This window comes from Thunnus albacares, chromosome 13, assembly GCF_914725855.1.
Source record: "Thunnus albacares chromosome 13, fThuAlb1.1, whole genome shotgun sequence".
In the NCBI taxonomy this organism is placed as follows: Eukaryota; Metazoa; Chordata; class Actinopteri; order Scombriformes; family Scombridae; genus Thunnus; species Thunnus albacares.
The window spans coordinates 21846300-21864180 of record NC_058118.1 but is presented as its reverse complement, the minus strand read 5'-3'; the positions used below and the strand labels follow the sequence as shown (position 1 = coordinate 21864180).

Here is a 17881-nt window from a genome sequence, read left to right as displayed (position 1 = left end):
TCGAGCTGCCAGCGTACAGAATAGCCTGGTGTAGCTTTGGTTCTTTAGCCACATGTTTGGTGTCTTTGGGAAATTTTGGTTCATCTGTTAGAATTCCAAATATTGAGCCACAAATGGGTCTGCAGTGTTGAAGAAATGAATGGAGAGGGAAAAAACATGATTTATCTCCAAAGAACTAATTATTTTAAGATCATATGTCTTCAGATGACAAGTGTCAACTCCAGTATGTGCTACATTTTACACTAGCAGTCAATAATGGAGGAGTGAGTGTCTTTTTTTTTTTTAAGTGATGCTCACATTTGTGGGTCATTTTAAAAATTGTTAAAAGTCCAGAAGTGTTCGACCTCTGTCAGCAGGCGTAGAGATTAGATCATCATTCAGGAAAGATTTCTTGTTGAAATCTGGAATGGAAGAAGATATATTTATTATTGCCTGTTTTTACTTGTTAAGCCAAAGAAAATGATGGAGATGTTGTTTTAGACAAACTCTGTCAAAATGTGGTGCTGACTGAAGGTTGCTCAACAGCAGGTTTTGGTGGTCGACCATTTAAATGTTCTACCAAAAGGAAATATCACTTAGCCAGCATTAGGTTTATGCTCAGATGAAAACTGGAAGCTGGACGTCCGATTCTCATCAGCGCTAAGCCAAAGAGACCTGCTGAGTTTGGATAAAGTGGAAAAAAGGGATGATGCCTCCTCTTGAAATGATGATCTATGCACCAGACCTGTTTACGTTGGTAATCTCTGAACCCTACGTAATCAAAACATCACTAATTTCACTGCCGATTGGAAACTGTGACATCTGTGTTTTCAACGCACTTCAAGGGGGACTGCTTTAAAGAAGAAAAAAAAAAAAAAGGCGACTGGGAAGCATCCATTCTTCATAATAACCCCAGTGATGAGAGGGTGACTTCATCCTCATCCACTCACATGTTTCAAAGGGGATAGATATCCATAGTAGTGGAAACTTTATGCAGTAAATATCCCTGCATGATTTGCTGGCTGTCTGTCTAACAGACTGTTGTGTATCTGTCTGAGCGTCTGGGCAGGCTGGCTGGTGGGGTGTTTGGCTTGTTGACATGCAGGCGGACTCTCCGGCTCTGCTGCGAGTTAGAAAAACGGCTGCAACGTTACAAAAGGCTTTCCATCCTGTCGAGCTGCCCAGCGTCAAGCTCACAAAACCCCCCTGATTGATTCTACAGAGTCTGGATGACACACGGTTTCAAAAGCACTTCTCTGCTCCTCGCTCAGCGGAAACAGGCCTTACATACTAATGCCACCGGCTCTGCTTTATTATGATTGTCCTGGATGGGGGAGCTCGCTGGTTGAAGGGCCACAGTGAAGAGAAAGAACAGGAAAAAAAAAAGAGCCGTGCGTTTTGTCCAGATTAACAAAAACACCCAATACCGCTGTGAAACTGATTCAGGAAAAACACACATGACTCGGCATGTGTGTGTGATGCTTCTGTGTGTTGTTAAAATATATCATGAACGCACACTTACACGTCCAACCTCCTTCAAACTCAAACCCGCTGGTAACAACGGGGTGTGAGCTTGTTTTCCACTTTTCCAGTGTGCATCAGCCCTTCTGTTATTTAGGAATAACTATTTACGCTGCGGAGGTGACCATCAGACAGGCCCTGGCCACAGACACACACACCTCCTCCCCCTTCACACACACTCCAAACGGGCTAAATAATCCCTCCACCTATTTACACAGGAGAGATGAGGCCACAGCCTCACCTTCAGGGTACTACTTAACTCCTCGAGTCACTCGTTGAGTAATCACAGCATTCTCCTACCTGCCTGCCTGCCTGCCTACTGCCTAATTACAGAGACTTTGTGTGTGTGTGTGTGTGTGTGTGTGTGTGTGTGTGTGTGTGTGTGTGAGTGAATGAAAGACTCATTATTTAGCAATGCAGGCCTCACAGGTAGACAATTACACAGGCTGATACTGCCTATTATTACTATTTTCTGGATACAGTTGCATGCTAAGGAGCAGGGGTCAGTGTTGTCACATGGAAGCGGGATGGGAGACAAATCGTGTTTGAGGCATGATATACTTGACATAATTTGGTCAAATTCAACTGTTAATGTTAAATTTCAGTTGGACAAGAGGTTTTAAGCTCGTTGTTATCATCTTCTAAACACAAATAATCTCGATTTTGACTTTATTTGACATGAAAATCAAGCAAAATCTGCTCCTGAGCCCAAACTGTCTGGATTTTCCTGCACAGATTCAGGCCTGAGCATTACATCACTGCATCTCACCTGTAGGTGCAGGACAAATATTGACACGTCCATTTTGATGGAGGAGTAACCTGGTGTGCTCCTGAGAAAAGGAAAAAAGAAAAATCAGCTGACGTGAGGAGAGGTGAGAGAGCCTTTGGTGTCTAGGAGAGGTACCACTGGGAAGGAGGCCTGTCCGTGTCCCGTAGGGAGGCCCGCAGCTCCCCTTTAATCCCTCCAGGATCCCTCTCTCAGAGCCGGGCTTTGCTTCGTGCGCAGCTCTTGGCCGAGTTAAAAAGGAAAGTGTAAGGGTGGGACAAATTTCACACTTTCTCCCATGTCTCAGGCCAAAAGAAGGAGCTTGTAAACCAAGTATGTGGGGCTGAAAATATTCTTTGCCACACAGACGCAGCGGTGGTTCAGATGGTGGGACCGGCTGTGCGTGAGCAGTAGATCTGGACTCTGGACGAGTAAATCCAACCTGAACGTGTGTTTGTGTCTCAACTATGAGATCAACAAGGATGCTGATAAGAACACGAATAAAAAAAAAAAGTCTAAATCATTAGTAACGTCTCTCAGATACTGTAAATTAAATTAAATGATTTGTGTATATTTTATTGTATTTATTTCAATGTCACGTTCATGGATTTATTAAAAGTAGGCTATTCAGTCCGCGGCTTACAGTCTAAATCTGCTTTAATCTGTGTCTCGGCTACTTGTGGCCTACTACGTTACTTTGCCTTTTCAGGCCTTTTGTCTATTAATACAACTATGCGGCGAGCTTAATACCTCAATCATCAGTTTATTTGCTTTAGCCAAAGGACATGTGAGTGTTTTCGTCGTTTTCATTGTGTTTTGTCTTGTTACTCTCCGCCGCTGCAGCTCACAGACACACGAATGTTTCCATCTGAGCATGATCCTTTCTTTATCACAGTTATTTTATGTCAACAAAAGGATGCAAAAACTCTATTGCAAAAACTTTTGTAATGAATAATTTTTTTTTTTAAATCCAGCATTAAAGTCACAGAGCAGATATTAAAATATGGAATTAAAATGTTTTGATTAATGTAAAACCAACAACAGAACAAAACGGCGCTTAAACCTGAGTGTAAATATTAGGATATGAACAACTAATTGTTTAAATAACCATCTTTTAACAAACGCTTCAGGCCATAATTATCAGACGGCTTATTGTTGACCGAATCCATTAATTACTGAGAAGACAAACATTATTAGTGCTCGCAAACACAACGTAAAGGAGTCCTGCTGTAATTATAGAAATGAATTGCTGCCATCTGAGTGGAATATTGTGATTTTTCGTGTTTGACAAGAAAAGTAAGAATAAAAATACAACAGTAAATGGTAGCTCGTGTGATCTATTAAGTTTAAATCGCTGTCTGTTTTAGATCTTTGTAAAATAAATAAATAGTTCAAGCACAGTAAAAATTAAAACATCTGCCGAGTCTGTTTGAGTGAGACTACTATAGGCCTAATGTTGAACTTTCAGTAGTCCAATAGTTTTATTCCCGTCCGATAATTCAACCTGAAGCCTTCCTACAGTGTGTGACTTCACAGAAACGCTCTTTAAAATGTGGATTGCACGTGATGCTCAATTAATGCGCATCATAAAAATACTCTTAAGCATAATCTTTTCCCGCCGAAACAGTTTTTCTTCTAAGCAACTGTCACAGCGCTAACACACAAATAATACAGAGGAAACTATAAGAGTAAACACACGTATTTTTTAAAAAAAATCTATAAAATATTTAAATCAGATCGGCATGTCACAGTATTAATTATTATTATTGATGATAATGATAATGATAATAATGAGAAGAAGAAGAAGAAGAAGAAGAAGAAGAAGAAGAAGAAGAAGAAATTAAAAAATCAGGATGAGGATTAAATTTAAGATGAAGACGAAGATTAGGAAGTGAGGATGAGGATAGGGATGAAGATGATGATGGTGAGTATAACGACTTGAATCAGATGAAGATGAGGATAAACTGATAAAGGTGAAGAAGCTGAGATAAGGAGGAGAAGGAGAATGAAGGTACAGGAGGATGAAGATGAGGACGACGGGGGAGGTGGGAGGCGGCGGGGGAGGTGGGGGGGTTGCGGTCTCATGACGTCACCACGAGGCGTGCTGCAGAGCGCTGGCGAAGAAAACCAAGGCAGCGCCGCGGACACGCAACCAAAGCGCTGATTATCGCGGACGCAGCGTTTACGCGCAGCCGACGCTAAAGTGGATTTACTGAACACCTGCATGGGGAAACTCTGAGGCTTTATTCCTTTTTTTTCTGTCGTCTGCCTCTGCTGGGAACCAAATGGTGAGTAGAACACGCACCTTGTCTGTCAGGTCATTGAATTTTGGCTTTGGGGGTCGGTCAGAAAGTTAGTAGGCATCTCGCTCTTGGTAGTTTTACGCTTCAGTACGAGTCAGACATGAGTCGGGGTTGAACACGATGAAGAAAACTAAATGTTGACAAGTGGTAACTCCGCTAAGCAGTGCTTGTTGTCAGGTTGCTGGGGTCAGAGAGGCAATTGACCGTAGAGAGGCCGGAGAGTGTGAGGAGCTTTACGCACAGCAACTGCAACTAGCCTATTTCTGGTATCAAACAGCAGCAGCGCCTGTAAACATTTTATTCAGCCAGCAGCTAGAAAAGAGTCAGCGATACTCCGACTGTCTGAGCATCACTGTCAGCATTTAGCCTACTGTGCACCAGTGTGCTCCAGACAAAATCTGTATTAATCCCTGACTCACGCCTTAAACGAACCAAATGAAAATAAGTGTAGGCGGGTGCGCGCATTGGAGCGTGTGACCTCTAAGGGACAGAAGAGAGATGAGTAAAGATTTACTGTGGACATAAAAGCAGTAAAGGGATTCCTGATAAGAGCTGGCTGTGTGAGTGTGTGTGTGTGTGAGTGTGTGTGTGTGTGTGTGTGTGTGTAGTATCATTGCATGGGTAAACTTTTTTTTACCATGTTGTGTTTGGCATGTCATTGCACTGAAGGCCCAAAGCATGAAGATCTGTGTTTATATTAAATATATTAAAGCAGAATAAATAACAGTTTTATATGTGTGAGGACATTTTGCTGTTTGATTTAATATTGCTGCTTAATAATGTTATTTCTATTATTATTTTATCGTGGCTGCATTGCCTTAGAATTTGCCTAATTTTATAATAATATTTGGGTTTTTTTTTATTGGTGTTTGAGAATTCAGACATGGACCCAGAAAATAGTCCAACATGAATATAAAGTTTCCTGTGTTGTATTGCAGTAGTTTATTATTATTGCACGACTTAAACAAAACGTTTTGAACTAACTTGCAGCAGCAAAAAAATATTAGATTATAACACGAACACACTTATTTAATTAAAGAGAGGAAATGACATGTATTTGATTGTTTTAAAGTCTTTGATATGCAGGAAATTTTCTCATCATGCAAACCTCTTGTTCTGTGTTTTCAGGCAACTGGAATGGAACTGAATCTGTCCAAGAATGTGATTTCTTGCGGGGATCCAGGTATGACTTGTTCCCTGCTCGGTTTAATAATTAAATTGCTTCTGAGAGATGTAGAGTTTTTAATTGTTTGACTGTGTTTACTGTCCATTGAAAAAACTAAAAAATTATCATGTAAAGCAAAAGGATGCTGTAGTCTTGGTTTGCAGTACAGTCTGAGCTCGTTGTTGATGATTCTTACAGCACACAGGGCTGTGCGTGTTCACAACCATCTGGCTTTTAGATACGATATGAGTGATATGCAGCGAATTAATGCGCGCGGCATTCAAGACATGCTGAGATGCAACTGGGGGGGCGCGCGGAAATCAAATGAAAGCACACTGAGACAAGCCTACAAGATTTTCAACAGCGTATCCTACAGTTCAGTTTTTACACACAGCAATCTATTTTCTGTGTCTGGTTTCTTATTAGATGACTTCCTGGTGAGTTGTTTTGCCTTTGAAAAGCAAAAGGGGGGAAAAAAAGAGGGTAAAATTTCAAACCAGATGGACTGCAAGCATCAAAAAGCTCTATTCAGGAGGAAAATAGTTTCCCAAAGCAAAATATTTTTCTTATAGCATCCAATGAAGTTTTAGATCAGAAATAAAAAAAAGAGGTTTTTCTCTAAGCCTGGGTTTAATCACAGACCAAAAGAAAGAGCCGTGCGTAAAATGGAGACTGTAAAAACCTTGGAAAATATCTGGGGTTTTTAGACATTTAAATGCCAGACACGCGAAGAGGAAACTGGTTGTGTACAATCTATTTAAACCTAATTTTCTTTCAGGAAATAATCATTTATACTACTAATAAAATAGCCTCAACCTAAAAGCTTGGGTGCTGAATTAAAACAGCAAGACACAAAGTGGACACACAATTATTATAAAGACAAACTGGCTGAAGGAAATTAATATTAATAGTTGATGTTAGTATTTTGCCTTTTATTAAAGTTACACTGTAATCTATGTTGCAAAAGATACATTTTATCTGGTTTTTTGGAAGTCAAACCTCTGTTTTCATGTGTTACAAATTTATATTTTCACATAATGAGAACTAATTCCACCTCAACTCAAGTTATAAACCGTATTTTTAATATAAAAACCACAGCAAACAGCAGCTGGGTTGAGTAAATAGACAGTGTAAGCATGCAGAACTGCCTTACAAGGAGAGTGATTTAAAGGACATGAAGAAAAAAAAAACACACATTTTCTGGCATTTTAATATATTTTTCTTATGGGTGTTTTCACTGTGATGACCATTAGAGGTGTTGTTTTATTTACACCTGTCAGGTTGTTTGTTGGTTGTCAGGCTCCAGGTCAAACAGGCCTTGGACCAAGCAGAGAAACCATCACCAAGGCAATAATCAGCTCTGTCCTTCTCCAGTTACCCACCGTGTCCAGTTACATCTCCACTGCTGCCCTTCCCTTGAATCTGCTCGCCAGCTTTAATTTTCGATATGCTTTGTTTTTGGCCCCGTGGTTAGCTTTACTTTACTTTGCTTGGTTGCCTTACAGCAAAGAGAGGGAAAAAAAATACGCCAGGCGTATATTTTTGTGTGTGTTTGGTGTGTGATTAACGGCGTTCGCCGAGTTTATTTTCACTTCTTGGAGGAAAATATGAGTGTTTGCATTGCCACTGGCCTTTAACCTGTCCTGCCGGATGGAAAGGCTTTTTCACTCATCCATCACACGCAAGTGCCCTCCAGAGTAGAGGAGGAGCGGGACGCAGGCAGGGATGCAGGCTGAGGAGGTTGGGTATTTAGATTACCTCCATCTATCAGCCTGTAATATCTGCTGGGGGACAGAGGAAGGTAGAATCACAGGAACTATCACCTCCTCCATGGAAAATCTCCATGTGCTGTAAATCCTTGCCTTTATTCCCGTGGAGACTTAAAGGGTCATTGGGTTTATTGCGATCTGATTGTATTTTACTGTAGTGCTGCTGTGATATTCATATAATAGGGGAAACTTTTCAACTATAGTATTTTTAAGCCGTAGTTTCCCTGTAATAAACCTATTGGGTTTTATAAAACAGCCGTTTTGCTGATAATTTACGATATTGTATCTTTCTTAAATGTATTATAGATTGACTTTTTTAAAGAATAGGCTACAACTGTACTACTGCCCCTAAATCATCGTGTATTAGCCCACCCAGCGTCATGCGCACTTACGCAATACCGCACGCAATGCACCCATTAACCCCCACTAACTAACACGCACCAGTTCCGACTTTCAGTCCATTCAGCCTTCAGACCTGCATAGTAAATAGCACCTGCTGACACGATGAGATGACCAGGTCCTCGAGGTCGCTTATTAAAAAATGCATCATCACTTCTCCTATACAGTGCTGCGCGCGCTCTACTGGTTACTCCCGTGTTTTCTGCCCCAAATATCTCATCAAAACCATTTTACGCACTTGGCTACAGCTCAGAAAGTCAGTAGGCAGATGGGGGATAGTAGAGTCCTGCCCATGGACGCTGTGGTAGCTATGTGTGAGGGTCGAACTTGTTCCAGGACTGACTGTACACAGCAGGCCACCATGACGCATGTTTGAGGTGGGTAGTTTTAAAAAAAAAGGGATAATTCTGCTTTAAAAACCAAAACATGTGGATTGGTTGATAACAATTTCTACATATACAGATCTTTTTATTAAAATGAACGCATATAGCGGCCCTGTAACGTGTAGAAATATAATACAGGCCTTTATATGAGCCCTTCTCTCTTTAAAACAAGCTCTGTAAAGACAAATATGGATGGAAAAAGGCAAGTGATTGTTGAGAGCTTGCACAATTGTCGTCTGAAAGGGCCTTCGGGGGAGTTTTCCGGTCGGACGGGGATCTCATGTCAAAAGTCACCGTCACACAATGGCCGAAAACGCTCGAGACTGGCGCCGGGGACAGTCCGAGTCAGTCTGTTAAGGCCTGAGCCGGTGCACATTTACCTGACACATGTAGGCTACAGGCCGGGACACAACAAGCCAATCACCACGCAGCCAGTAGTCACCCACGAAAAGGAAACTCGTAAAGTGACGTTATTTGTGTTTTCAGTCTACTCATAGCCTAATTGCGCAGACACACAATACAATGGGCTGTATTTTCTTAAATAAAAAAGGAAGAGCTGAATTCAAGAAAAAGTGAAATAAATTGGAAAACTGGGCAAACTAGTAATGGTTTCTCACTGGAGTGTGTGTGTTTCATTTTAGAAAAATAAGATTTTAAGACTAACAGGCTAGTAAAAGGAGATCTACTGATCTTGCGCATACATTGTTACACGTGTGAAAATAGGGCCTATATGTGGGCATATTGGATAAGAAACAAATGACTGCTCAAAATAAAATTAAATACCATCTCTGACTTCCTTGGATAAAGAAATGGCCTCCGATAAGGCCTCACCTGGCGCCATTATGACGTCTGTGAGCAGTCGCGTTTTTTTTTTTTTAAACAAAGAAAGTTTTGTTAAAAATGTCCAATTTCTACTTCTGCAGCTTCGGCATTACTACAAAATATGAATGCATATATCACTCCAGCGCAGCACATAGATCAGCAAGTCAACATCTGGACGAAGCTCTTTAGTTCTGCACACCGGCTCACTAGTGTTCAGAGGGTTACAGTTCACTTGAACTGTGCTGTGAGGCAATGCAAACACTGTGCACGGCTGTCAGGGATGACAGATTATAATCCAACTAGAAGACAGCCTGGAATTAACAACTCATTTGCATTTTTTTGATTTTCACAGTTAGTTCTTCCTCAGCTTTATCTAAAATATACCACAGGATTGAATTGGTTTGGATTCCAAATGACCTGAATACTGTCAGTCTCCACAGGGATATAACACGTAAACCTTAACGTCAGTGCCAATAAAACAGACTAAAGGCTCTTTATATGTCGTCATCACATCAGTAGCTAATGACTGCATTTTAGGTTATCTGTAATCACATCATATCAGCGGACCGTCAGTCATAATGGGATTTGTGCTGAAAGTTTGGGATCCAACAGTGCAGTCAGAGTGGGATGTTGGGACACTGAGAGCATGTTGTTGGAGTTTCAACTAAGTTTCTATTTATGTTTGATTACAAACCGGCGGCTGTGCAGCGCAGACAGATCTGCTGCTGTCAACAGATTATTATTCACTGACTTATTTGGTAGAAAGCAGCCTGGTGCTGGAACTGCTACAGAAAACACGCAGCGCAGGTACAAAACACAGCGTGTGTTAAGCAATGAGAGAGAGAGAGAAAGAGAGAGAGAGAGAGAGGGAGCTCTGATCTGTCTGGCTTTTATTAGTACTGATTGTTTATTTGTCAGAGAAAAAGAAAAGCGTACCAAGGAGCTGATACAGCGACTCTTGTCAGTTTACAGTGTCTCATTTAAACACACAATAATCTTCACGTCATCGTGCACTTTTCATTCTAAGGAAACAGTAACTGGGCAGGCCCGCGTGGATAGCAAATGTTTATTCAGCTCAGTACATATCCGAGATATAGTCTACATCGTGTGGGAGTGTGTGTATAAGCGCACCCAGCTGCGTTACACCGGGCACATTTCAAACATGCCTGCACGAATAAAAGGCCCATTTTACTCCGAGAGAGCAAAGCGTTGCCCTGCGCGCCCCCGATAGATAAACCCGCTGGAGAAAAGCAAGTGAACGCTGCAAAACATAACCAGACATCCAGTCTAATACTGAGCCTATGTTCAGGTAACAAACCTACCAGCAGGGTATAAATTCACTTGGTAGGAATAGTCTGTTTTGCTTAGATGGGTCGCTTTTGATTTTTTTTTTTTTCCCTTTCCATCCAAACTTGATTAAAGACATTTGCATGCGTCAAAAAAACAAAACGTCCAATTAATTAATCGCACGTTTTCCATTTGTTTTAGCTTGACGTCAGACTAAATATCTTGTCTGGGTGGATATGTTTTCTTGCAGCGGGCAGTGGGTGGGACTCGCTCGTTTTGGGGAGGTTAAACGCAGCAGATGGGTGGGTCTCATGTGTGGGTTGGAGAGACGGAGCTTCCTCTCGGTCACAGCGGGCAGAAGCTTTTCTCTGCAGCGGATAGTAGGAGTGCGCGCTGGGCCGTCACTGCTGCAGTGGAGGGAAAAGGGGGGCTGGCTGTGTGATTTTTTTTTTTCTTCTCTCTTTCTTTCTTTCGTGGAAGGACAAAACTCTCGTGGAAATTCTCCCTGCATGCTTAATTCTCTCATGTCGCCGTGTGTGTCTGGCAGCGGGTGGATTTTTTGTAGAGTAGCTGTTGAGGAAAGCTTTGTGCAGCCCAGGATTCACCCCCGTTTCCTCTTTGTACGCATCCTTCTCTTCAAGGTGGGATGAATTTGGACAGAATCGCTGAGGCAGTGAGAGCACCGCCGCCCCGCGACGTGGCGCCCGCGTTTCATTTACCCAGAACTTCAAACAGCAGTCGGGAAACTTTAGAGAACTCAAGCAGCGAGTCTTCAGACACAGAGTTGGCAGGTACACAGTCACAGAGTGCTTTTAGCAACTCGATTCCTTCTTCTAAGTGCAATTACAGTTTATTGAACGTCTGCCTAAGCAAGTTTACGGTGAGCTGTCACAGCTTAAAGCTACGGAAAAGGGAGACTGAATATTATAGTAAACATGTAGTTCCAGTGTTGCGTATTCTTACTGCAATGACGAGTTGTTTCCTTATGTTACGACGTAACATCCACATGGATAAATGACATCAAAACACATTTTAAATAACTTGATCTGTTACTCTCCAGTTTAATGCGCACAAATACAACAGAATAAGTAATAGTTCAGTTTTGTTACACCCCCATTGTCTGTTTGTTGCGCTGGCTTGAACCAAACACTTGGCAGGATCCCGAGGTCTGTCAGGGAAAAATGTGCAGAACAGTCTGGCCTGCTGTCAGTAAATGCATTAAAACAAACTATAAATATTGGGCCTATCCACCAAGCTAAACTGAAAGCCAGAAGGTCTGAATTAACAATTCTTAAAGAAGCTTTTTGTTCTTCAGCTTTGCCACATTTTTCAGAAAAAAAAAAAAACAGATTTTGTTTTCTGTCTCAGTTGTCAAAGGCCACATGAGGAAGAAATAGTTCATAGGAGTGAATGTTATTAATTCCTCCTTTCCTGGGTTGAAATTATTTATAGGGCTTAAATTATAAATGATGTTTTGGCTTCAAGTTTTAAGTTGCTTTTTTTTATTTTTGGTGAACATTCAAGAGAGTATTCTGACTTTGTGATTAACCTTTGCACGTGTTGACCCTTCAGATTGACGAGGCAATCTTGTTAGGACACGAATACAAGATAGCCGTTGGGAGATAAGGGAAGACCTTGTCGTAAAGAACAGTAATATTGATCTATCAGTGTAAACCGAGGCAGAACTAAGTGTGTGTTTGAAAGAATCGATAGAAAACTCCCAGACATATTTGTAAATATTTGGATTTAGTCGGTCATTGCTCTTCTGTGACTTATTTTGAAGGACTTTATGAATAATTTATATATAGTTTTGGCTTTCCGTATTGCATTCTGTCAGGCCTTTTATTTGACCCTGAGCTTTAATTATCCTGCACGTTGCTGCATTTAATTCCACTCTGAAATGTTTAGGTGCAAATACTAACATCTTAAATGCCAAAAAAAAAAATATCCTCTGTTTGCATGCTATTCCAACTACCTTACAGCTGCATCATATTGTATTTCCACCCCAATGTACAATCCACAGAAAAGGAGAGGAGCGCTGAACACAGGAGCGATGACGGGAACGCGGACGATCCCAAGAAGAAGAAGCAGCGGCGGCAGCGGACTCACTTCACCAGCCAGCAGCTGCAGGAGCTGGAGGCCACTTTCCAGAGGAACCGCTACCCGGACATGAGCACCAGGGAGGAGATCGCCGTGTGGACCAACCTGACCGAGGCCAGAGTCCGGGTAAGAAGCCAGCAGGCGGTGTTTTAAAGTTTGCGTAATGCGTGCGTAAAGAAGAATTGACAAATAAATTAAAGCGTTCTCGGGTGATTCTTACGGACAGGAGAATTCTCAATTATATAAATAAATGAAATAACTCAAGACACATGGACCAAATAAATAATGAAATGCTGAGCCAAACACACCGAAATAAACGATTTTAAGAAAACAACCGTTACAACAAACAGCAAATTACAGCAAAACTAAAACTTTAAATTAATGGATTGGAATGAAAGTCGTATGATAAGCGTTCCCACTAAGATTTGCTGCTAAAATGACCATTTATTTACCTAAACCGAGCTAAAAAATCTCCATTGAGGAAGTCGACACAGACAGACTCGCTCTCCCTGCATTTATGTTTTATATCAGGACAAGCCGATCACAACGTCCACTCTTATGAGAGGCATTGCGGTCTGTACTGTCGATACAGTGTCGTCACTTCTGTGCTCTTACTGAATGAAGAGTGAGTGGAACTCCAGCCTGTTTCATGTAAATGACTGCGGTGATTTTACATTTAATCTGTGACATAATTCAGAGATGCCTTGAAGAAAATCCGTTGACAAAAATTGGGAGATTTTCAGAAAAGCATGTTAAGCTATATGAAGTTACACATGTAATTCCCAACACCGCGCGCATTTCTGACACAAGCGGGACTAAAACTGCATGTTTAAAAACAAACAAACAAAAAAAAAAACCACGCATTTCATGTTGAAAATTTTGCAGAAAATGCAAGATGTCTTACACTATTTGGATGTGTTGGAAACATCCATTTTAAGGGTGTATCCGCACTGCTAATGGAGCGTTTGTGTTTTGATGACATCATCACCAGTCTGGACCCCTCTTGCTTCCCGTAGAGGAGACTGTTCATGCAGCCAAATCTACCTGGAGCTGTGCAAAAAAAAACAACAGCATGTTATTATATTTATTCAGCAGGGCGACGATAAATTTGCCAACTTGAGGGGGAGGGGGGGGGGGGGGTCACATTTGAATAATATCTTATTTAACCAACTTTAGCAGATTTGAATTATTTTAACTTCATGGTTCATTTAAAGCAGAAAATAACCGACACATTACGTTGCTTTTTAGTTTAAGTGGCTGAAGAAATGGTGGACTCCTCGGTGTACCCCGTTTTTATACAGGTACTCACGCAGGTTGCCGTTTTCTGGACGAGAAAAAAAAACTTGACGTAAGAAACGTGCGTTAAACACGAACAATAGCTGCTGGTTTTCATTTACAGCAACTGGCGCCTGGCGGCCTGTCCTTGCAAAATCCACCGTCTCAAATTGCATAAAAAATGTTAAAATTGAAGTGCAGGGAAGTGAAAAAAAAGTCTCAGAAGTAGTTCAGAGTGCTGGATTTTTCATTTCTGAAGCCAAGAAGTGGTGAATTATACAAACAGCGCTGCCTTTTATTTGGGCGGAATAAAAAGAAAACATTGTAAAAAGCGTAGACTGAGTGACAGCGCGGGCTGAATATTTCAGACTCATATTTAAGCTTTTAGTGAAATATATTTTGTCATTTAAGTGTTTTGACTTGACCTATTAATGCCATTTAATCAAGAGAAACAGATATGTAGTGGGATTAACTATTTTGAACGTTGCCAACTATTCGTTTAATTAGGTTTTTGCTTGTTAACATGGCATTAAAACCCAAAGTATTTTATTTAATTTAGTTTTTGGCTGAAGCCTCTCACACGAGTCGAGGCAGTGCCGTGAGACGCAGGCTGCGTATTTCCTGCGCAGCTCTCCTGTCACATCGCTCAAGTCTTTTGTGGACAATTTGTCCGCAGCACCCTGTTCCTCGCGGACTATAAATAGCCGCCGTGGGCCTGCTGTGATGATACCACTTGTAAACTGTTTCTACTATGAATTAAAAATGACTCTCAGAGTGCCGTCTAACGGATATTTTGTCAGGTTTCGATAAGGCGTGAAGATATCCAGAGGCCCGTTTCTGATTCATTTACAGTCACCCGCCTGTGCGCGCGTGATTCATGTTGTAAACATGTTGGTTTTATTTTGGGGAGTCTGACCTACATACTGATATATACACTGAGGCCTTCATTTTACCGGCATGCAACGCAGAAATAAGTCTCATTGCATTGCTAGATATAGTGCAATAAAAATTAGTCATAACAAGAGTTAAAAACCCATCTTTACAACGTTTTCAGTAAAATTATTAAACATTCAAATATTATTACCGTGAAATGTTTTATTTAAAAAAACGCCCAGGACTTTTGTTGATCATTTAATTATTTTTTTCTATCCAGAGCACATTTAACACCTCGTGCGCAAATAACTAAGCACAACTGAATATAAATGTGGCTTAAAAAATAGAAAAAGGCTTTAATAAATAATCTACCATAAACAACACAAACAAAAAGCAGCAGTTTGGAACTGACAGCTACTCCTTGGGCTAATTGTAGCTACTGTTTCACTTTAAATAGTGAAGTCTTTGTTTTCAAATACACTTTGATTTTACTGAAGGATTTTGAAGACTGAACTAATTTAAATTAAGGCTCCGCTGCTGAAATCCGGATTGATTGTGATGGTTTTAGTCGAGTGTTTCAATGCAGGGATTTCAATTTTTAGTTTTAAATGCAACACAGAGGCACCGTCCATCCTTAATATGTTTTCATCATTATTTCATTAAACAGCTCTCATACTAATCTCCAGTCAAGACTGAGAAAAACTGAACACTGAGTTATTTTTGTCTCTATTTTTAAAAGGCCCAAACTGATTTTTGTGATCATAAATAAATAACTGTTATATTTATAGAGCATAACTAAAAAGGTTTTAAAATGAGGCAAATAAGCCTTTGTGTGTTTCTCAAATGACCACAACTGAAAATTGCAGAAATACAGTCCGGGCCCTTTTTTATTATTATTATTTTGTGTTTACAAACTGTTGTAAACGGAGCTCTCCGAGTCAAATCTCGAGACATCTGAGAATATTAAACAGATGCACTTATATCAAGGAGCTGTCAATCAATTTTGGGAGGGCAATGCAGCTTCAGATTGTGAGTTTCGCTGCGGGCTTTTCAATGTGCCTCTAAAATCAAAGATCGTTTTCAAAGAAATGTTGTTGCACAAGTTTAGAGAGACAATCAAAGATCATTAATTTAGAGTTTTAAAAAAGCACACACACATTATTTTGTATTGGTTACAGTGTGGCCTGAACACAAACACACCCTACAGGCAGCAGCACTTATGGGGATCCAACAAGGGTTTGACCCCCCCGGTCAAGTAAATGCTCACAGAAATATTGTTTAATTATTAATATTACATGATCTACAATTTATGATATTTAAGGAAAAGCCACTGCAGCGTCATTTCTAATGAAAAGTCGGATTTTATAACGTGATATTACAACATTATATGTCTTTAAGATACTGCAGGCTTTGAGTTAGTGCAACACTTGTGATGTTTGTAGATTTTGGGGTTATAAGACACGGTGGAAGTGGAAAGAAAATTCACATTTTTGGCTGTTTCGGGGGCCTCTTGGTGACTCTGCTCCGCAGCTGTCTGTTCACGTCCACGTGTATATTAACCTTGTGTGTCTGCTCCAGGTGTGGTTCAAAAACCGCCGGGCCAAGTGGAGGAAGCGGGAGCGGAACCAGCAGATGGACCTGTGCAAGAACAGCTACCTGCCGCAGTTTAGCGGCCTGATGCAGCCCTACGACGACATGTACCCGGCTTACACCTACAACAACTGGACAAACAAGGGCCTGACTCCGGCGCCGCTGACCACAAAGAACTTCACCTTCTTCAACTCCATGAGCCCCCTCACCTCGCAGTCCATGTTCTCGGCGCCAAACTCCATCTCCTCCATGACCATGGCCTCCGGGATGGGCCACTCCGCCGTGCCGGGCATGCCTACCCCGGGTCTGAACAACATCAGCAACCTGAACGGGATCGGCACGTCCGGCATCAACTCTGCCATGTCGTCATCCGCGTGTCCGTACGGGCCTCCCGGCTCTCCGTACAGCGTTTACCGGGACACTTGCAACTCCAGCCTGGCCACCCTCAGACTCAAATCCAAACAGCATCCAACCTTTGGATACAGCGGCCTGCAGAGCCCCGGATCGAGCCTGAACGCCTGTCAGTACAACAGCTGACGGGCCAAAAACGGGGCCTAAATATAAATAAATATATATGTGATGAACGGACACGGTGTAAGAGCTTATAGGCTACCTGCGGATGAAAAAAAAAATCAAAGACAACTAAACTGGATTAGTTGCAATCATTTTTCAAAAAAAAAATGGATTATGCGGGTTATGTGTTTACCATTGAACTTGCACAGCAATTGAAATGTCCAGGTTTTTCGGATTTTTTTTTTTATGATGAAGACGTGTTACATTGCTGCATTGTACATACATAAATGTAAATATATACAGGCCTAACATATGAAACAGACGATGGGATTTTTTTTTTTTTTTTTTTTTTTTTTTTTTTTTTTTTGTGCTTGCTTGCTTTTGAAGACTGGCTTGGGGAAGAAGGGGGAGGGAGAGAGGGGGGGGGAGGTCTTGACCAAAACAAGGATTTGCAAGAAAAAAAAATAAACTGTGTGAGCATATCATGAATCCAGACTCAATGAAAAAAAAAGAAGAAATATAGCATTTATTGTACATATTTTATACTGCTTCTGTGTGCTTTCTATTTACCGTCTATGCAGGGTGCCACCGGCCCGTTACTTTCAAATGTTTTTTTTTTCTTCCCATTTTGTTTGCTGAAATCTAGAAAACCACGCATGTTTAACTTGAGTGCAACGTGTTTTGTACGATAATGTAAGACTTTACAGAAGTGAGTTCATTAGCCTAAACTGTATACAAAAAAAAAGGTGATTCAAAGTCCTCATGTGTTTATGGTAACATGTTTGTTTGAATAAACTCCAGGAAAAGAGAGGTTTATTTCAAGTATGTTTTAGAGGAGACAAGCCGCAGTGGTCCAGTTTTTCCCCCCCTAAGAGAAGCAAAATAAATAACTTGGCTAAAAATCCGCAGCCTATTGATCCACACAGTTTAAAAGGATTATCTCAGAAATATGAAGATTTTTAAGGATTAAAAGGACTAGCCGGTAGTTATCTGGGTTTTACGCACGATATTTCATTTTTTTTCTTTTGTTCATTTTGAAGCTTATTTTTGCATTATTGTGTATTTATTTATTTATTGCACATCAAATTACACTTTCTTTGTGGATGGAAATAAATCCACTGAAGTTTATACGCATC

General features: G+C 40.9%; 1 protein-coding gene across 2 annotated transcripts; it reads left to right on the top strand.

The window, feature by feature from the left end:
- The first annotated feature begins 4441 nt into the window (after positions 1-4441).
- Positions 4442-17106, top strand: pitx1 (paired-like homeodomain 1). 2 transcript variants are annotated; one of them, XM_044371710.1, is made up of 5 exons: positions 4537-4554; positions 5698-5752; positions 11036-11185; positions 12418-12620; positions 16221-17106. In XM_044371710.1, the coding sequence occupies exons 1-5, from the start codon at positions 4552-4554 to the stop codon at positions 16767-16769; spliced, it is 960 nt and encodes a 319-aa protein (XP_044227645.1). In that variant the 5' UTR covers positions 4537-4551; the 3' UTR covers positions 16770-17106. The 2 variants fall into 2 exon arrangements, with proteins under 2 accessions (XP_044227644.1, XP_044227645.1); XM_044371709.1 differs by lacking the exon at positions 11036-11185 and having other exon boundaries at positions 4442-4554.
- The last annotated feature ends 775 nt before the right edge of the window (positions 17107-17881 follow it).